We start from the raw sequence: 21,756 nt of genomic DNA, 5'->3' as shown, positions 1-21,756 counted from the left end.
CAGGGCCCAATCGACTCGGCTATTGATGCTGATCAAGAATATATATACTTTATGGGGTCGGAAACGATTCCTTCTGGACGTTACACACATCCACTTTTACCACAAATCTAATATACCCCAATACTCATTTTGAGTATCGGGTATAAACAGCTCCCAAAACGTGAACTAGTGGAGATATCTTCTTTAGAAAGAATGGATTCCTTATATGTATGTCTAGGTGAAAGGAACCCCAACAAGCTGATTTCACAGGATATATATATACATATATATACCAACGAAGCCAACATTCAGATTTTTGTATGCCGTTTTATTCACAGACAAGGCTTAAAGAATTTATCCAGTAAATTAATTGTTGTTTTAGAGGTGCATTATTTATATTCACCTACGTACTATATGGGGATTTCCATTCTGGCGTTACATATCATTTGTACAACAAAATGTTAAAAAAAAATAATAAAAACAAAAAGGTCAAAGTTTAAGAAACAATTTGTTGTACCATATTTGAATAAGAATTAGAATACGAATTTATTTTAGAATAAGACGTTACCAAACGAAACGTTACCAAAATCCGAAGTGGCTTTTGAGGTTGGGATACAAACGAAACAAATACAAATAACATACATATGAAATATTCAGTGTTCAGTTTCAAAGTTATTAAATGTAAAAAACCTTTCCTGTTTTGTTGTTATAAATCCGCGGCGGCATCTGACGTACTTAACTGGCGATACGTTACCAAATTCCGGGTTACAGAATGCACCGTTAGCCAATATCTGGAAAATTTTCGGGGATTTTTTTAGATAGTTCAATTTGTTAGAAAACCTTGGTGGAAAAACTGTTATCAATAACCATTTTTCTTATCGGAGATAATAGTAATGGAAAAAATGACTAAAAAATTTCAGTAAATACCGAAAAAGTTAACTTTTGCTTATTTTAATAGGTTTCCACTATAAAGTCAGTAAAATTAATTAATTAATTATTTCAATCAATTCAGAATATAATATCAGAACAATAGTATACGGAAATTTTTTTTTATGCCATTTAATGTTACTTAACTTATTTGCCATTACATGGCAGACACTATTTGTATTGTTCTTTAGCATTTTTCATTCAAATACGGTAGAAAAACAGTTTAGTTGAAAATTATAAATCATTAAAAAAATGGGATAAAATATAGACATAAATAACTAAACACAGATATCCCGGTACACAGATGCCTGTGTCCATCAGGCTCCCTGAGTTGTCCAAACCTATAAAATTATACCATGCCTTCACATCGGCCAATTTAACTCAAGGAGAGGCAGCTCAATCAAAAATCACTCAAAACCGGAAACTCAAACCGAACGCAGAAATGAGCTCTCTCGCTCTTGAGTGGTTTGCGGTGAGCGAACATGTCGCACGCTCCGAGTGGATTCGCTGCAAAATGCATCCCACTCATGCTACACCCCCGACATTAACATTAACATTCAACAGAGAGTCTTCGCATCTGGCGGACGGATGGTTGAGTGAGAAATGCGCTCTCTCTGTGTGTGCGAGTAAACGTCTCGCTACGTTCTCAAAACATAAATCTCACTCAAAACCGGAAAACTGGGAAAAATGTGAAAATGCATGAAAACACTGTGGACTGTGGATTCTTGGTCAATCCTTCTCGGGCCGCGGAAAAGGAAAGAACACGAAAACCGAACCGAGTGTCGACATTTTTTTTTGAATTCAGAAAAGTCCGTTGATATCACACAAAATATCCACGAGCGGTTGTTTCGTATCGAACAAAAAATCACTTAGTAATAAAAAATATTTTTTTTTAAATAATAAACCGCATTCGCGAATACCTCAAGGACCAGAACTCTGAAATATCCATGACTATATCAATATAAGCCAAAGAATTTTTTTACGTGCCGTGTCAACAGTGTACGTGTGCCTGACCCAAACCAAAGCGAAACGGAATCCCCAGCACACAGCACCCACCAGAGAAACCAAAATGATCAGCACAACGGATTACCCTCTAACAGAGACAGCCACAGCGGCAGCAACAAGCGACGAGCTGTACGCGGAGTTCATCTCCGCCCCGGCGAGCAGCATGAGTCCCGAGGCCATTGCGGATCACATGCAGCAGAACCGGATCACCTTCGAGATACCCAGCGCCCACGATCTGCGGCACATCGACGCCCTCAACTCGTTCAACGCCTTGCTTCAGCGGATCGGCAATGCCGCGGTCTCCTACGACGCCGCACCACCCTCCGGGTGGGCGCACGAAGGCAGCATCAGCACCGAGCAGCTCTCCAAGTCGGTGGTGCTGGACTTGGCCGACCTGCGTGATCGGGCCGAGGATAGCGGCGAGTCGGCAGGCTGGTGGGGCCAGATCTTCGGCGACGCCGATATGCATGTGATAATTAACTATCTGTGGATCGGCGTGGTCAGCTCCCTGGTAGTGCTATCCCTGGTCTTCATCCTGTTCAGCTGTTACTTCTACCGAAAGTTCCGCACATGGAAGAAATGCAGTAAGTTCCGAATTCCTACCCCACATTTTTCCACATTTTGCCCACATTTTGCACACATTTTGCCCACATTTTCCAGTGTGCCATCAATCTCACAGTCCACGCCCCCAGGGCCGTACCCCATACATTTGGCCTTTATGTCCAGACTTTAATCAAAATGTTTCGCAAAGCGTTATCTTCAGCCATTTATTCAGCTCGCTAAACAATATAAAACGCAGAAAATGGTCCCAGTCACAGGTCCAACCAGATAGCCTCCTCTGCTGGCCGATCCCTTCGTTCAGGTTCTTTCAGCCAGGGCCGACTGTTATGGCCGAAAACCTCATAAATTTGTTTGGGAGCCTTCGAAATTGTCAGCCGCTTGCATCGTCGTTTCTGTTGTAATTTTAGATACACAAGTTTATTATGCCACAAAATATATGTGGCGCATATTTATAATATTAAATTGACTCGCTTCTGCCAAAGGCTTTGGCCTCTTTATGAGTGCGATAATGTATGGGAAGGGGGGCTCAGACCCAGCCACAGACACAGCCATAGCCACAGCCACAGCGACCCCTAAAAGTTGATGCCCGAAATGTGTTGCTTTCTTGTCGTATGCATATAAAAGCGGAAAATTGAGCGTTGACATATGCATAAGCAATATTTTATTGGAAGGAAGAGGCAAGTGATAAAGAGGAATACTCATACATCATACACACACAGATATCGGGGTGATGATGTCTGTATGGTTAAAGGAGGGGCTGGAAATTGGAAGTCAAGCAAACCAAATCAAGAAATGGAATAACGAGAATGTGTCACTTTTCCCATACAAATACCGAAATCAATCACAAACTCTTATCGGTATGCAACTAAAGCCACTAAAGCTACTCGTAGATTACCGCAACTTAACCCATTTCTGTATAAATATAGCATACTATACATAGGTTAATATAGGTACAAATGAATACGTACATATCTTATCTGCTCGCAAAACCTGTTGTACCAGTCACCAGCCCCTTGTCGTTACACACAAACAGGGTTACGGTTACGGTTACCCGCTCAAAATCCCAAAAATAAATCATCTGTTTAGGCACTTTACACATCATTACTTAGACACACACGTACATATGTACATACCTACTAATATACGTACAAATAAACAGCAACATAACCAAACCTAACCGAACCGAACCGAACCGAGCTGCGAGGGAAAGGGGACGAAAGGGGGCGAAAGAACAACCTAAACAAGTTCCCAACTGAAGTGTCAAACTTTTTGCAGACCAATTTAGCCAAATGATTTATTTAGGCCAGGGAAAAAGTGAATAGCTAGGGTAACTTTGACTGTCTTCATTCCTAATTCTAGATGTGGCCCGGTTCCGCCTCCTGGTCCTGCTGGTCCTGTTGGTCCTGTTGGTCCTGTTGGTCCTGGACCTGGTCATGACTCTTGGGCTAAAAGGCCGTGGCACTAAAGCATGGCCAACTCACTGTCAAACTGTCAATTTTGTGCTAACGAGCCTTAAAAACTTTTCCTTGCGATTACGACACGCGACTGAGCAGGGGCCAGGGGCAGAGCCAGAGCCAGAGGTGCCATGGATGGGGTGGGGATACGTAAAATATCAATTTGAGCGATATGTGTTGGCTGCTTTTGGGCGCCCAATACCAATCCCAATCCGGCTAATTAGTTTCGTTAGTGTCATGGTGCTTTTTCCCTTTCCGTGGGCCACTGTCCTAGATACCACATATACATATACCATATACTTACTCGTACGAGGATTCCGGTACTTAGAACAGCCAAAGTAGATTCAGGGAGTACGTGTCATTTATAATTAAGCGACTGCGCCTAAGTTTGCTCCTCCTTTCCCTTCGCTTCCTTTCGCTTCCTTTCCTGTCCAACTTGTGTGCGCTTAATGCGCACTATGTTTCGTCTCACAGTGTTTACCTTATAAATAGTTAACGAGGCCTGAGCACAAGAGTGTCTGGCCCAGTTACGAGATGGCAGTCGGCCTGGCTTACACTTTATTTATTAAACTGTCACACACGGACGCAGTCCCAGGCATTGGCAAGCTTGGCTTTGCTTGTTATCAATTAGTGCAGGGCTCGCCTGAATTTATTAACAGAACCAGCACCAGCACCAGCAGGACCAGCAGGAGGACCAGAACAAGAATTTTATAAATGGCGAGTGCACAAGCATATGTATTTACCTCAAGCCTACGAGAGGGAAGCATCCACAAAATGTTCTCTTGTCCAGAACTTTCCTACATTTTTAATAGTTTCCCAGTTTGTTTTTGCTTCTGGCCGAAATCTAATTGAGTTTCATAATTAACTAAATATTTTTGAGGACGGACAGCGCTAGGTGGCAGCGACTCGCTGATTGAGCAAATCCTTATTGTGGAAAATCATTAAAGTGCTAAACTCCACCTCCACTCACTCACACACACACCAGTAGGAAAGTATAAATAAAACAGATCAGTGTTTCCATTTACCGCTCTCCAGCCACGCCGTCATATCCTTTCATCAGCTGCGGCTTATTGTGATGGATTTAAATTGTTGCATACATTTTGGGCCATCAAAAATGACAACAGAAACAGGAGCAGGACCAGGACCAGGATAAGGATGAGGTGCAAGTGCAAAGAGAGAACTGAAAACTACCAACACAGCCGAAAAACAAAAGGCAACAACAACACAGCACAACAACAAATGACGTGCTAATTTTTTCATTCCACGCCAAACACTGCAGCGCTTCGCTTCAGCTCGCTGTGGTTCGGTTCGGTTCGGCCTCTTCTCTCACCTTTCACTAGTATTTCACTTCATTTCTCTGGGTTTCTCTGGGCTTCTTTCTGGCCATCTGCAATGCTTAAAAAGGCACGAAAGGCGCTGGCTGGGCCGAGGGGGGTTAAACACTTGCATAAAATATGAAGCCTGCAGCATGTGGATGTGGATGTGAATGTGGATGTGTGTGCCACGCCTCTCGTCCAACCCGGCCCTGTCTGTCTATCAAGCGAAAAGGAGCAAAAAGAAGTAGCAGCAAACGTCAAAAAAAGGAGAGAGTCCCCATACGGCTGGTCCATGGGTCCCGGTCCTGGACAAAAAAGCACACACACTCGTACACAGTTTCAACAATAAATCAACAACTGCTGCCACTGCTACTGTTGCTACTGTTGCTACTGTAACTGCTGACTGGTACTTCTCCAGTACTGCTGCCTTTTAATATTGTAATGCGCAAATTTTTCAACAGGCTTAAGCCCCATGCCCATGCCGCACCATGCCACAGACCCTGCCCACCTTTTGAGTGGAGCAGCCGCGATGCGCTTTAATTGAAAAACATATTGGGGACGGGCCAAAAACAAAAAGGGAATTATAAAACATAAAGACGGTTTGGAGAGGCAGTAACTAAAAAATGGTCGAGTTTTAACAGGCCCGTGTTGAAATGAAATCAGAAAAAATGCGACTGGACCCCGACTGGGGGATCCGTCCATTTATTTATTGAATGCAGCTTAAATTGCATTTAATAATAGTGAGAAGCGTTTGCCCGTTTGCGAAGAGTTACACATGAAATGCAGGCAAACCTGCTCGTATAATTGTAATAAATTCATAAATGTTTAATCAAAGGCGTAACTTCAAATGGAATCGAGCACTTGCGATTACGACACGTACATACTCGTGTGTGTTTTAATTTTAATTTCAAACAACATTTTTGGAATGTTTCTGCTCGCCGTTTGGTTTTTTTTGGCTTTTTTGGTTTTTTGGCTCGTGTTGTTGTGGCTGCAAATGGGGAATTTCCCAAACTTAATTTAATTTTGCTTAATTTTGAAATGCAATATTTCAACGCACACGCACTCATGTGCAGCAGCCGTTCGGGATTATAAAAATTAAATGCTTTCTGCTGCATGCTTTCCGGGGCGAGCGCCGAGCTTTTATTTCATTGCAGTCAGTCGCTCTCTGTGTGGGTGTGGGTGTGTGTGTATTTTATTTCATTCCATTGTGCCACGCGCGCACTTCCGGCATATTATTGCGCAGTTTCTGTTGCCGTTGCCGTTGCCGCTGATGTTGTTGTTGTTGCTGTTGTTGTTTCTGTGGCTGTCAGTCTGTTCCGAAGGAACTTTGGCTGTCCTGGCATCCTCGCAGGCATTTCCGGTCAGCACAAACTTTTTTGTTTCCATTGCCTCCTTTCCTTTTTTTTCGTCCGTGTTTTTTTTCTCACTGGGTGTCCTTTCAAAGTGGAGTTGATGATCAAGCGCTTGCGCCTTTACGCTAAATTGAATTTAATGTCAGTCTTTCTATGAAAAGTGTCCTTTGACATGAACAAGCAGTGTAATGAGAGTGGAAGCCCCCAACCGTAACCCCAACCCCAACCCCAACCCCAACCCCTGCAAAAGAAACTTTCTTTCGACAAACTCAACTAACGAACGCCTCTTCTTGTGCTCTGTTCTGTCCATTGCAGATAAGGATATGCGTGCACAGATCCATGCCGCCAACGATTCCTATTCCTCGCACGGAGCAGGCTCTCCTGGTCACCTGGTCAGCTGCGATGCCAGCCGCCTGCTCCTCCAGCAGCCGCAGCAGCCATCAGCTGGGAACAACAATGAGGCGGCGTTCTACCAAATCGAATCCCCACCCTGCTATACAATTGCCACCGGGTTGCCCAGCTACGACGAGGCCCTGCATCACCAGCCTCGTCACTTTGCCTACGGCATGAAGTTTGTGTACCCCAGTCTGGCAGCTGTGCATCATCATCACCATCATCCACGCACCGCCCGCACACCCATTTGGGAGAAGGACGAGCTGCAGCAGCAGCAGCAGCAGCATCACCAACTGAATAAGCTGCAAAAGTGCAAACTGTCAGCAGCAGCAGCAGCAGCCGCGGAGGAGGACAAAGCCTGCATCTCCATCTCCGTCTCTGGCTCCGAATCGGCCACAGCCATGCCTGCCATTTGCATTAACATGCCGGATGAGCAGGTCCGGGAGGAGCAGGAGCAGCAGCAGGAGCAGGAGCATGCCGAGCCGGAGCAGAGGGATCTGGCTGTGGTGCCGGCACAAAGTTTACTGCCGGCGGCTGCTGCTGACGATGATTGCGCCACATTGGTTGTTGTTGTTGCCGCGTGATTGCCCAGACAGTAGGCAGAGGAAGTGGAAGTGGGAGTGGAAGTGGAAGTGAGAGGGGCGGAGAGGGGCGTCAACTGGGACCGTGGAGAGATCAGGGAAAGCAGCCCAATTGCTTAGTCACTTGTAAATAGTCGCGTCGTCTGCTGCTAATGTTGTTTCCAATGTAGAGACTTATAGCCTAATAACATAATTCTTAACCAAAATGCAATGTTTGCTACCTATACTCGTACTCGTATAGACACACTCTCCCAACAGCAACAGCCCCAGTTGCCCCTCAAACTGATTTGTTATATTTATATTCATATTTATATTATTGTATTATGCAAGACTGAGTATTTTTTTCTTTTTTTTTTTAATATAAGTATATTAATGTATTATGTATTTAAACTAGTTGTCTATCCATTAAGCCTGACTGTTAAGAGCGAAAAAATACAACACTCAAATGAAAACACTCCGTGCTAACTAAATTGCAATTATCTTCTTTTAATTTCCTTATGAGATTCGAGTATTCAGCTCTGGAATTGTCAGCTCTGAATGTTCCTTAAACATTCGTTGATCCGACACAAGCATTGTTCATCTGGCCTGCCTCCATCATCTTTTTTAATCCATGGGATACGTGGCCTGAGCAACTATCCGATGACATTCGGGTACGAGTATTTTTTGCTTTGTTTTCATATTATGTACGTGACCTGAACGTGGCTCGTCGGGATTAGGTCAGCAGGCATGAAGTGCAGCTGGGTGGAGTGCTGGAGGAGGAACGTGCAATGCTGAAAGGATTTCCCACTCAATGGAAATCGTCGAAACGGAATCGAATCAGAAGAGCTTAATTTAATAAGGGAAGCATACCTACTCGCATGTTGTTGCTTCCAATCTTGGAATTTCATAACATTTTTCACATATTTGATCTGCTTTTATCCTAGCAAAATTTCCACTTATAAGATTTCAGTGCAACCTACAGCTATATTCCATATTCCATATTTTAGTCACAACATTTTCAAATCGTTCAACGAAATGACACCTTTTAATCAAGCACTGAGGAACCAAAACAGAAACGATAACAGATAACAGAAAACAGAAAACAGAAAACAGAAAAAGATATAGATCCAATACATAGAGTAAATCCAATGCTATCTGAAAACTAATATAAATATTGTCTTCGATGAGAACGAAAGAAAAAATGTTTTTTTGTTTTTTTTTTTTGCCAGAAAATTACATATGTATGCAAATATAACAAGAAATATTCACAAACAAAATCGATTTATTTACAATTCCTGGGAAGGTGAGATTTTTGGGAGCACACCCTACACCCCATGACAATACTATATCCAATTGTAACACTTTTTCCAAGCTTTTGCGTCTCTAATGCTGCAATTTGTATTCGAGTGTACGAATTGGTTGATGAGTGCGACGGGCCTGAGTGCCAGAAATCAGACAGCTGGACTAACGGACCGAGAAACCGTGGATGGCACATTAAGCATTCCATAACCCTTCTCAGAAGCGACAGATGCATATTCAGATAGAAGGTAACACAGAGGCCGGGGAGTGGGTGGAACAAACACCAAACAGGGCCATAAATAATATTATCGTGCATCGTGTATCTGGTTCAGTTCAGGTCGCAGCCATGACTGACTGCAGCTCAAAAGTGGACACGGAGGGGCGATGGAAACGGGACTGGGGACCGAGGACTGAAGACTGAAGAGTGGCACTGGCATTGACATCAACACCAGCAGCAGAAGTTGCATGGCTCTGGCAGTCGTGGTCGTGCTTTGCTCTTTTGCCAAAATGCTGAAAAAAGCCAGTGTAAAGAGAAGAAAGCTGAGCTCAATAACAACGAAGTTTGTATATTCTATTTAATGCATTGATATGGGACCAATGGCTACACATCCTGGACCAAAGGTGAAAGTTGGCAAGACTTATTGAGTGTCCGTGACCCGATTAATACCTCAGATTTTAAAGATAATCCCAGCAGCAGGAACTAAAGAAGTATTAAGGTATTGCAGACTATGGTAGGCAGTCAACACCAACACTACAAATGCCCATTCCCATATATGTTATATATATATCGTATATCTTCCAAAGTTTTTGCCAAAGGAGCACCGTAGTTGCTTCGCTTTTATTGTGAATTCACGTGTATTAGGTGTAATTTGACAAACGTTTCTTTTTATATTGTATCTTGACTTGCTTTGGCTGAGGGCCATACATCTTGAGGGCATTCAAACGACCATGAGTACAATGTATGTATAGAGAGGAGGTAGACATCTTAAAAATCATAATTCATTCCATTCGAAACAGCGTTCAATAAACTTTTGTCATCTGTAGGTTTTTTAGGGCTTAAAGTTCCAACAGGAAGCTCTTTCACTTCTTCCATTTCGACATTTAAATGTGTACCAGAGTCTTCTTTACCCGATGTAAGAATTACCTCGTCTCTTTTCACACAACTAAGAAGAGTTGAGGGCCGTGAGCTCTTCCTGATTCCTCGTAATTTCCAAATATATGGTCACTTACAAGTCGCTCCTTGTTGAATCCAGATGTGCGATTTCTTGATGTTCCTTCGGCATTGTTAAATTTATTCAAATTTTTTTTTGTATTTTCAGCTATTTTTTAGGGCTGGAAGAATTCCAATGTAGGGATGCACTACAACGTGGGAAGACCAGAATCAGAATCTTCAAGTGCATCTTCCACGTTACTACTTCCTATAGCTTTTTTGTGAGAATTCCACTCGTCTCTATCATGATCGGAACCATCACCTTTTGGTAGATTTCGATAAGCTCCCCGTCCATAACTTGGTCTGTCCAGGTCTGTCCTCTCAAAGGACCTATCCTGTTGGGTATAGCCTCTGATATTTGGATGCCGCATGTCTTTGGGGTAGAGTCTCCTATCCCAATTGGGTGCGGGTCTTTCGGCCTTATCTCTGCTTCTGTCAGCATCTCCAACTCCACCTTTATTCGAGCTTTTGTCTCCATCTGCATGTCTTTCCCGACTTCTGTCGGCATCTCTTTCTCTATTTTCATCTTTAGGCAGATTCTTGACTCTTCCTCTATGTCTTGATTGCACAGTGACTCTGTCTGCATCGTGTGACGGCTTCCACCTATTTCCTCTAACTCTATCTCGATGCCCAGCCGTGCCGTCACTCTTATCTCTGGAACCGTCTGATCCTTTGGGCCGAGACCTTTCTCTGTCTCTGTCTCTATCTGGATCTGTCCAGTTTTGAGCGTTTGTCCAGACGTCAGGCGAATCCTCTTTATTGTTGTTTTCTGATTGGTTGGGAACAGCGAAATATTGTTCAGTAGGAGCTTCGCTCAAGAGAGAGATCAAAGCTTACCATTATCATAATTGTTGTCGTTTTCAAAAAGATCACTTAAGTCCCCGGCTTTTTCTGTTGCTGTAGCTTGCTTAGTCGAACTAGTGGCTATGTAATCATCTGATGTGATAGGCCTATAGTTGACTTGATAATAGAACGTCAGCCAGAAAATTATGAGAAAGTGATGGAATAGTATCAAAGATCCCAGAATAAAATCATTCAAACGCATTTCGGCAAAGCGGCTTCCATGGATGGTCTGGGCATGGTACATAACAAACTAGCAGACTCTTAATTAGTGGGGCACAGGAGCAACAGGCCAACAGGCCAACAGACCAACAGACCAACAGACCAACTTACCAATAGGATTGTGATGGTAATGGCCAGCTCCACAACCAGGAAGCTATACGGAAGTGTTTTTGATATTATTAGCTGGTACATAAGGAAAAAGACGGCGACAATAATAAAGATGAATGCTAATATAAATAGGACGGCTATGTCCAGAGTGAGGTCCATCTATTGGGATCGGCAGCAGTTGAGAATAGAATAGTCAGTAGCTATGGAGACCTCTTACTTTCTTTGGAAGAAATGCTCCTATTAACAGGAACAGCACAATCAGAAGAACGCACACAAAGAAGAAGGTCAGCACATCCGCCCACCAGGAGTGAGTGATCAGAGTAAACGTGGCGATGATCTGCAGCTCCACCTGCGAAGGAAGGAAGGGGGGAGCCCCAAAAATTTAACTAAATACCACAACCACTTACGATTATAAGTCCTAGAAGAATGTTCAGGCATCGAACAAAGCGAAGCTTCTCAAAGAATATGAAAATCAGAAAAATTAAAACGGACAGGACCAATGTCACGTAACCGACGTAATAAAGATCCTGGAGTTTCGAGCGCAAGTCATGTCTGTGGAAAGTTGTATGAGAGCGATCAATCAATCCAACCCTGATGACTTGCACTTACAAAATGCAAAAAACAATCCACTGGATAAGGGCCAATAAAAGCCAGACGCCCAGCAGGAGATATGTTTTTAGAGCAAACTTTCGTCGAGACTTCCGATATCTGCGTAGATCGTTTGAGGCATGCATAGCTATATATGGGGCAGGCTATGGGGCAGGAGTGTGTTCAGTCTGTTCCGGCGTCCGTGTGTCTAACAACGACTGCAAATTTGTCCAAAACCATCAATGGGTGCTAAGCAAACATATCAAATGTCAACTAAATGGGTATACTGATAACTATTCAATATAAGTACATAATCAAAGCCAACCTGATACTGACGAGGAACGAAGACCAAAAAAAAACCTTTAGAATGAATGGACATTTTTGTTTATTACCATTACATTCAGATAAGGAAACGGTCATTCGACAAACAACTATAAAGCTTCATTGAAAACATTGTAGATAAACATTTACTTGTGTGTACACATCCGTACAAATCGCCATCCTCTTCGTAGACTTCGGTACTCTTGGGAGATTTTTCGCCACCACGAGTATCTGTGATCGCATGGCCGTTCTATCGGGGAGTGCCAGTACCATTCCAGGGCTTAGCATCGCCCACGTCAGCTTCATTAACGTGTGCAAAGGCTTTGCTACTCACAGATAAGCCACTGGCATCGCCGCTTTCAGCTTCTACAATGAGTTCCGTTATTGATAAGATAATTAATGTTTAACCTCTGTATTACTTCCGTCTCCGTAGTGATGAGCAGCGTATTGCTTGGCACTCTCCGTGACCCGGGAGTAGTCTTCGGGCGTGAAGTAGGCATAGGTGATTTGCCAAAAAAAAGTCAAGGTGTAAACTGTCAGGAACTCGTGAAACAATATCAATGAGGCCAGGAGAGCGTCGCGGTCACTCATCTGGACAAAGCGATCGCCCTTGATGGTCTGGGCCTGGAGCATAACAAACTAAAAATTTGATTTCATTTGATTTGGTTTGATTTGATCAGAGCAAGGCGATCGTCTGGATTGGTGGGACAACTCACCACGAACACAACCACCGAGAGGCTCAGTTCAAAGATTATAAATGCGTACGGCAGCAACTTCGTTACATGGACATGCACTATTAGGAAATACACAGAGACAAGCAGTAAAATGAAGGTCACTATGAAAAGGTGGGCCACGCGCTCGGTCAGATCCATCTGTGACGGAAAGTCGATCAATTAGAGTGTCTAAGGTTCTCGATACCTGCTCACAGAGAATGGCAGGTTGCATCCAACGACCAGGAACAACGCGAAGCAGCCCAAGCAGATCAAGAAGTACGCAATTATTTCTGGCAGCCAGGTATGGGCTACCAGCACGAACATCGAAACAGTTTGCAGCTCCACCTAGGTATAGTTAGAGTACAGTTAATCGTATGACAGTGTTACAGTGTGACAGTACGCCAGTGGAGAGCCCTGTTCGATAACTCACGATGACAAAGGCCACAATATGGTTGACAATTTTGAAGTACCGCACTTGTCCGACCAGCAAGAACACGAGAAACAGTAAAATGGCCAGGACGAAGGCAACAAAGCAAATTATTTTACTGTTACGGAGTGTCTCACGAGCACTTTCTCTGAAAGCAAAATGTGGTCAATCACTAAAGCATTAGACAGAATTCGACAAACTAGAAAAACTAACACCAAACCAACCAGGGCCCACTGCACCATGGCTAGTAGCAGAAATATCAACAAAAATAGATATGTTCGGCGAGCAAACTTGATCCGCTGACGTTGGCCTACGTCCATTGCTGGCCACTGGGAGTCTTCCGTCACAGTGGCGAGCCCTAACTGAAAGCGAATTTAAGGCATGTGATCATGTAAAAACCATCAGCTTACGAAGAAAACAGCAATTTTACGAAAATTTGTATATTCGGAATTTCTGACCAAGGCTTGCCCTGATCAGAGTGTTGATCAGAGAATGTACACAAAAAAACCAAACCTCAAGATCTTGGCCTCATTCTGGGGATGAACGAACCAATCGCTGTATCGAATCGGCTTGTACATAGTTCTATTTATGCAATTAATAATATATGTATTAGAGAAGCAGCTGCGACTCCTAAACAGCCAGCTAAACAGGCTCACTAATGAGCCGACTGCAGTGCACAGCCAACTTTGATAGTTTGGGCTAAGAGGCAGAATGACAGACGGATAGGGAAAATACTGATTCGCAAATTGCTGAAACACGAAAATATAAAAAGAAACACAATTTGAATACTAAAATACAGTAACATACGTACATCGTCGTCGTCGTCGTGCGCACTTGGTGCGTATGAGCAAGAAGGAAAAAATCATTTAGCGACACCATCGGCATATCAAAATTGTATAGGCCAACAGTTTAGAAGCATGCGCCATTCACATCATCGTCATTTATGAACTCCCGAAAAGCGAAACCCGACTTGAGAATCAAGAATCAACTAACTGTCGCCGAGAACTCTGTGTCACTCCACTCCTATCTGACTAGCATGCAAAATTAATTACGGGCAAAAATTTATTTACGACGCTGACTTCGCATGGTCTTCCTTCCACGTGTCGACTCTGCTCTGCGGCAGCCATAAAAATTTTACGCTTTAGCCGAATTTAGCGGCAGCCCAGGAGGAGCCAGAAACCAGACTGCAGCTGAGATATGTACGAGTGTGTGTGTGTGTGTGTCCATGTGCCCTGTACATGTACATTCTCCCCTGCTTGCGCATCGCCCATTGCCCATAAAATCAAGGCGAAGGAAAACGCGGTGATGACGTTTTGCAGCCGCACTGCAGTGGATGTGTCGCTCGCTACTGCGGTCGCTGGTTGCTGGTTGCTGGTGCAGTAGATTTTACGAGCTTTTGCAACACTAACTCTGCCCACAGGAGAGGTTGGTGTCTGGAGGGAGGGTGTGCTGAAAATCACACCACTTAAGTACGCGTAATGAAATTCTAAGCAGCATTCGCCCTGTTTATGTTTTCAACCGTTTAAAGGATGCTTTTTCCCAAATCTCGAGCAGAGGTTACCAAATGCGAGACATATTTCCACATTCACATTCCCTTCTTTGTATTTAATGATAGCATATCAAATGCTAAAATAAGTTTTTGTTCAAGTCAACCAAGTCGTATTCTTAGACTCCAATTAAACAAATTTTAAAAAAACATAAAATTGGATTAAAAAATTGTCAGGACTACTTACGGAATAGCTGCATTTTCACCTAAATTGTTTATAATTTGCGCTTGCCAAAAATAAATAATAAAACCAAAAATAATTAAAGGCGGGGAAAAATTATCAAAGTAGGCGTGCAACAATTTTTATTTTCTAACACAGTTTTATCCCAGTTACCCGTCTCCTTTCCACCAAGTCTGACCAAGGCACCCTATGACATGATCGTTTGTGACCGAAAATTCAATGGTAAGGTCGTTGGAGTCATATTTAAATCATCGCCCCTAAACTGATCCTAAATAAGGCTATGAGCTTTTTGTTTTCTTTCACTACTCCCTTCCGTAGCAAGAAAAAAGAAGTGAGATCCGATTAGGGGAACCATTTGTGCCATGAAATAGCTCAATTTTCTATATATAATATAATCACACATGGATATAGATAAAGTCATATGTATAACTACCGATATCCGCGAATATCTTGCTGGAAAAAGACAATACCACAATATTTGTCATAGCTATTTCTGACCCATTTAATTATTGTATTAAGATTTTATTTGATTGTATTGTATTCCAGATAAGTTAAGCGAAAAATAACCAAGCCAACTTACCTGTTGATTTTCTAGATTAGCGACAAAAAAGCGCCTATCAAACTAGGTCGTTGTCCGATTAATCCCGTAGTAAAATTCAATCGAAAGCGGAATGGAAAGATACGGCCGTGGGCCGCAGCCCTTAATACCCTAAGTCAGGGTTTACTTTTATCAAAGACAAACAAATCCGACCCCCTCCTTGATTTTATTTAAACCAAGAAAGCAAAACAACGAATCTTACAGAGCACTTGTTTGAGTAAGATAAATGCAAATATCCCGCAGACTCTTAGGCTAACGCCGACTCATTAGCAGAAGCACACGCTAGAGATAAGGACCACACCGAGTCGGGCTGTGAAAAGACTGCTGATAAGTGCCCAATGGAACGAAGGGCGCAGATAAAACGCCTGGGGCAGAGTTCAAAGAGCGGACAAATCATATGTCGTCGCATCATCAAACAAAATGAGCAGAAAATTAGGAGGACCGACTACCAGGAACCTGATGTCGGAGTAGGTAATGGAAATGCTTTCATTTCTACTTCTACTACTACTTCCACTTTTCATTTGCTGCTTGCGTCATCGAATTCGTGGCCAGTGCGCTGGCTGATAAGCTGCCTTCGAGCCAAATAGATGAGCTGGTCGGTGACTGTGAGTCATCTCTGCTGCCGCAGCTTCGAACGTGACCTGGCACTCTAGTGACAGTCCCGCAATCGGACAAGAGACTGGCTCCTTCTGAGTCCAGCGCCTCTATCAATTTTACGACTTCCTCTTGGCTTCAGTCGGTGCCTTCTTGGAGGGGTATGGGAATGGGTATGGGTATGGGTATCTGTGGACCACCGGCTAGCTGCAATTAGTTTTATTTTCCAATTCGTAGATTTGTGGCTCGCATAAGTATCTTTATCTGAGTTAATTGATATTTATAGCTGAAACACGTTCTTCCACTTCGGTGTACGTTGCCTTCTTGGCTCTCAAGTGAAAATGTGAAAATACTCGTGGCCCTTGGTTTCATCTTCAGTTTATTGGCAACTGGAAATCATGGCCATTAGGTATGGCTTATATGTATATACTTTATAAGAGCATGTTGGAGAGATTTCTGGGGAAAGGTGACTCGATTGGGGAGGATGCCACACAATAACTGAAGATGTGTGGGGTCAACGATAGAGTCACGTTTTGGGTTTATACAGAAACAAGATAAGACTTTTAAAATAGCTGAGACTGAGAACTCTCTGGAAAGGTGAATTCTAAAAGAACCGCACGGTGAGTCATCAATCAGCCATCAGTTTCAATACAAAACTCAGCTACAGGAAGCCCAAAGGACCTTTACCATCGGCTTCCCCAGCCAGCTGTCTGCTTAACGAAGTTATGGGCTATCATATTCCCCTCATATGTAAAATACAAGCATACTTAAAACAACCATGAGGAAGCAGATTTGTTCAAAAAACACTCAAGATGCTTCATCAGAAACGTATCGAGAATCAACAATACTGGGCCGTTGATTTATGAATGAGCCTTTTAATGGCAGGACATTTATGTTATAGCATGACATCTCAAATGTTTGTTTCGGGGGCAGGAAGATAATAAATGAATTTGAAGTTTGTTCTTAAAAGTGAATTAGTTTTGCTTCAGTGTTGGCCTTGTTGAATGGGCCGTGAGTTAGAGGATTAGTTATCCAGAGGTGAGAAATTAAAAAAGGCTACCATTTTTGTTGATTCACTAGAACATTACATACTCAGATACCCACCCAACAGAGCCACAGGAACAGCAGCCACATCCACTTCCCAAATCCAGCTCCAAAAGGCCAGCAGCAGGCAGGATTCTGGGTAATCTCCAAGACGACTCTAACAAGACGGGCTCAGTGTGCGACTGCTCAGTTCTTGGAATAATTGAGAACCATAATTATGCTCACGCTTACTCTTGTTTCGACTCTGTGCATTGCAAAAACAAACAATGGATGGAAAAAAGGTTATGCCCAGGCAAAAGGCCAAGGATGTGGATGGATACAGAGGGGTGGGAGTGTGCAATAGATTAACAATAACGAGGTACGCAGCAGCACAAGAGTACCTAGAGAGAAGCAGAAGTGCTTTGTCCTTGGCAGAGAGACACTCGCACGTTGTCAATGTCGCTTGTCTGGTGCTGACAAATCACCACGACCATAGGATTTATCAATAGGCCAAGAACCTAAGAAGCAGGATGAGGTTTCGGTCCTTGCCCCTGATCGCTTGATTATTGAGCAGAACATGTCAATTTGCGGCCATAGATGCTGCTAGACACTTCCTTTTCCTTCTCGACAAAGTTGAACAAAAACTTCTAAATTCCAGCTGTGACTTTGTCTCAGGTCTCGGGTCTCGGTCTCAGTCGTTCCTCAGCCTTCCAGTCGATTCATATATTCATAAATTTCCGCACAAGTCCAACAAAATCCGCAAGGTTGATTATGCTGTCAGATAAATCAATTTGTCGCCAGGCAAATAAATATTTTTATTATTATACAAAAGTCCGGCTTAGGCTGAAAATGTTATGGCGTAATTTAGATTGATGACCCAAAGATATGGTCGCACACCGAGAACGACAAATTGAAAATGGCTTCAACGTAATTCAAAAAGAGAAAAGGTGGAATTTTATATTTTCGCAATCATTCGCCTTAGACTCTCAAGATGCCAGGCCATTTAAAGCCTTTAGGCTAATTTTATGACAAGTTCGTGACTGGAAACTATAGAGAGTCCCTATAGAGGGTTCCCAGGCCCGTCCCCTCTCCCAGGACCAACCTGTTTCCTGAATTCACAATTCACAACTCGCGACCTCCCACGTGTTGCTCTTGAAAATTTTGTGCAGCGAGGCCATATACAATTTTTACGTGCCCACGCGTCCCAGTCAACAATTTTACAACAAAACAAAAGAAAAGGCAATCCCAAAATAAAAAGAAAAATTCGTTTTGACTCTGTTTTTCCTTTCAGAAAATTACCTTTAAAGCGTCATAAAATGATTTTCGTGCAACGCAGCACTTGGATATTTTCGCGTCCCTCGTTTTATTGGCGTCGTTTACTCCCTTTAAACTGTGCCCATTCCGGACTCGTTGCTTCTCCCATGATGCTGGGGCCGGTGCCGGTGCTAATGGACTTGGAGCTCTTAGATAGCCCATCATCATCACATCCCCAGCATCAACATTTGGCATTTTTTGTTCTTTCCCTCTCACTGGGTCAGCGACAAAAAAAAAACCAAATTAGATTTGTCTTCTGATTTTCAGAGAAATTTTTGGGTCGGGGAAATATTGAAGGTACCATTTTTGGGAGCTGGATAAATTGTAATTGCACATCAACTTTTTACTGAGATTTAAAGCGGAAACGAATGCGTCAAGAGAAAGACGACAATTAGGCCATCACATAGCATCACTCAAGATGTGATTCATCATAATTATGAAATCGCATTTCCATCATCTTTATCTAGAACAATGACTCTCCACAAATAAGACTATCATTTAACTGAAGTCCAGAGCAGATTTCGTCACCAAATGATAAGCCCAATGCTGACGGAATTTTCTGAATCATACTAGAGATCTAATTTGTGGAAGTATCTATTTCTAAGAGGCCACCTCGCTTATACTCTAAATGGTTGAGCGCTACTTCCTGAGTAACCAAACAATTTGTGTGTTATACACCTATTTTATGTATCCTTAGGGCTCTCTCTCTCTCTATCGTGTAATCCACACCAAAATGTACTTAAGACTACACTCTCACTTGTATCCTTAAGATAAGAGGAATGCAAGATGGAAATTTGAGCAATCTGTTTACATAAAAGATCCCGGGCAACTATATCCCTCTTCCTTTTCTTTCTTATACAACATGATGCCAACGACGACTAAAAGGTATCTGGTATCTCACATATAAGTACATCTTTTCTGCCTTTGTTGTTGTACATTTGCGGTTTTTGCTTATTTTCGAGGAATTTGTTGAAAATCTCTTAGCCAAAGCATGTGTGTATTGTGGATTGTGGAATAACTCGCATGTTTTCCCACTTCAGCAGACGTTTCCTCTAGTAAAACAACAGCAAGATCCTTTCCTTCTCAAACCAATTTGCTGAGAAAATAAGAATTAAATGAACTGAAAAAACTAAGTCCCTCAGACTGTGGTGGAGGCGTGAAGTATCTCAAGTGTCTGACGAGAGAGCGACTGTCGAATCGTTTTCAACGCTTTTTAATACGAATTTACCAATAAAGTCGGGCCAGGTTTTCTATCTGCCTTTTTTTTTTGTTTAAGCCATCGTCAAACCTTACCATAAAGCGGCAGGATTGGGCCAATGGAGGTGTCGTCAGAGCGACAGTCTGAGCGGTAGACCAAATAAAAGTATGCATGGGATTAGTTAAGGGCTGAATTCCAAAGAAAAACATATATGTAACATGGACTATTATCAAATCGGCTTAAGTGTTTTTACTTAGAATCCCCATCCTAAAGTAAACTATTTAAAAAAAAAATAGAAACCTCCTGTCCAAAGCTGGTGTCTCGATTAATCCTGACCTTTATGATATTCAATTTTAAACAGAGACGCGATACTATGTCTAATAATTCGATCAGAATTTCGCAAGTACATATACATTACATGAAAATCGTAGGATAGCAACGCTCGATCTTCAAGGGTATTACAAGAGTCGAGACTCCCAAAGCTGGTCTTGCTTTCTAGATATTTTGAAATTACGGTGGCGTACGCGGATTGCTCTTAACCCGACTCAGAAACAGAGACAGAAACAGAGCCATTTCGGAGTCCCAGTTAATTTGTTTTATGTTTTTTTTTTCATGCCACGTAACTGGGTTACTGGTGTCAATCGGTCGCAAGTGTCGCCTCTACAACTGTTGCTCATTTCGCTGCTGTGGTAGTGTTCTGTAATTGTCAACTTAATTATGTCGCAATTTCTTTGAAGTTCTTTTTTGCCGTTTTCGAAAATGCAAAGTAGACAGCAGGTGGCAGAGACATGGTCAGGCCACATTGCTGTGCCTTTGTCCATTTGAAATTGCGCTTAATTCAATTTTTATGCCAGCTCGCAGCTCGCAGCTCGCAGTGCCCCTCCCACTCCTGACCCCGGGCTCTCCTACACTTGCTCTTTTAGTAGTAGATGCAGTGTCGTTGTCACTCGTTTAATTGGATTTGGACCCACTGCCTTTGGTATGGCTTTGTCTCTTGCTACAGTATCACCGTCCCCCGCCCGTTTCGAGCCGTGGCCTTGCTTCAGGCACTATTGTCGCGATTCGCGATTCGCTGTAGCTAAAAAGCTAAAGCGCATTACAAATTGGTTCTGTTAGTGGCCTAATTGAATTGCTGCAGAAGTGCAATACGTTCGCGCAAATCCATGCATACATTTCTATGAGAGACGATAGAAATATCTATCTATCTAAAAATAGATGATTTTATCGCGGGAAAACTTATTACAATTACACCTGTGCATTATTTTCTGGCTATCCAATCGAGTGCCTAACTTACATAGTTCCAGCTAATTCAGTGCCCTTCCAATGAGCCAGTAACTGATCTATCCCTATCCAAAGAGAAAGATCGATCGAGAGAGGGTGGAGAGAGTGACATTCAAGATTTTAAATCGCTAATCCCAACGAGTCTTAAACCAAATGCGTTGTAATGCCACTTTCGCCGGTCGGGGCCCTAGGCCCAACCCCAAAATACATGTCCCACGGGCCCACCTCCTCTCTTGTCAGACTTTTGTTTGCAACGTTGACGAGGCAAAGAGGCAAAGAGGAAAAGAAATGTCAACACGAAAAACCAACCCATGGCACCAACCAGTTTGAGCTCTGATTGACACAAAGCACAGCGGTAATAGGACTTTTTTCTTCTTTGTAGCACTCGAAAATTAATGCTCTTATCAGTGGAAATCGATCAGAGGTGGAAGGAGGCCCCAATGAATGCAGGTGATTGTTGGTTGCTTGTGTGGAAATAATTAACGTGTACGTAGACTTTCGATTTTGGGAGCCGCACAATGATAACCAAATCGAAATCTACGAGAAAGGGAAATAATATAAACGAAGAAATAAGGTTACATTACAATCCAAAACATGTGTAATGCCAATAATGAGAAGGGCTACACGTCCCAGACGTGGACGGAGCTCGAGACAGAGATAGTGCATTGATGAATTGCCACAACCAGATCAATTCCCTAAATACCTTGCACATCATATACCTACATATGTACATATAACACAACGTG

General features: G+C 42.8%; 3 protein-coding genes across 5 annotated transcripts; 1 reads left to right on the top strand and 2 right to left on the bottom strand.

Annotated features, from left to right (window-relative positions):
* Positions 1-1,617: 1,617 nt before the first annotated feature.
* LOC108153247 (protein commissureless 1) lies at positions 1,618-8,038 on the top strand. The gene is made up of 2 exons (XM_017283092.2): positions 1,618-2,495; positions 6,910-8,038. The coding sequence occupies exons 1-2, from the start codon at positions 1,976-1,978 to the stop codon at positions 7,569-7,571; spliced, it is 1,182 nt and encodes a 393-aa protein (XP_017138581.1). The 5' UTR covers positions 1,618-1,975; the 3' UTR covers positions 7,572-8,038.
* A 1,711-nt stretch (positions 8,039-9,749) lies between these two features.
* LOC108153597 lies at positions 9,750-12,123 on the bottom strand. The gene is made up of 6 exons (XM_017283678.2): positions 11,836-12,123; positions 11,634-11,778; positions 11,444-11,575; positions 11,230-11,385; positions 10,894-11,149; positions 9,750-10,825 (listed from the first exon to the last, which is right to left on the bottom strand). The coding sequence occupies exons 1-6, from the start codon at positions 11,958-11,960 to the stop codon at positions 10,206-10,208; spliced, it is 1,434 nt and encodes a 477-aa protein (XP_017139167.1). The 5' UTR covers positions 11,961-12,123; the 3' UTR covers positions 9,750-10,205.
* Positions 12,124-12,187: 64 nt separating this feature from the next.
* Positions 12,188-13,932, bottom strand: LOC108153598. Of its 3 annotated transcripts, XM_017283681.2 has the most exons (7): positions 13,686-13,932; positions 13,489-13,637; positions 13,279-13,423; positions 13,062-13,193; positions 12,852-13,007; positions 12,555-12,774; positions 12,188-12,501 (listed from the first exon to the last, which is right to left on the bottom strand). In XM_017283681.2, exons 2-7 carry the CDS (start codon positions 13,593-13,595, stop codon positions 12,386-12,388), a joined length of 876 nt encoding a protein of 291 aa, XP_017139170.1. In that variant the 5' UTR covers positions 13,596-13,637; positions 13,686-13,932; the 3' UTR covers positions 12,188-12,385. The 3 variants fall into 3 exon arrangements, with proteins under 3 accessions (XP_017139170.1, XP_017139169.1, XP_033243567.1); XM_017283680.2 differs by having other exon boundaries at positions 13,489-13,932; XM_033387676.1 differs by having other exon boundaries at positions 12,189-12,501; positions 13,500-13,926.
* Positions 13,933-21,756: the final 7,824 nt, after the last annotated feature.

Source organism: Drosophila miranda, chromosome XR (genome assembly GCF_003369915.1).
Source record: "Drosophila miranda strain MSH22 chromosome XR, D.miranda_PacBio2.1, whole genome shotgun sequence".
Lineage (NCBI taxonomy): Eukaryota > Metazoa > Arthropoda > Insecta > Diptera > Drosophilidae > Drosophila > Drosophila miranda.
The sequence above is the reverse complement of the archived record's forward strand: the minus strand, read 5'-3'. Positions and strand labels throughout refer to the sequence as shown.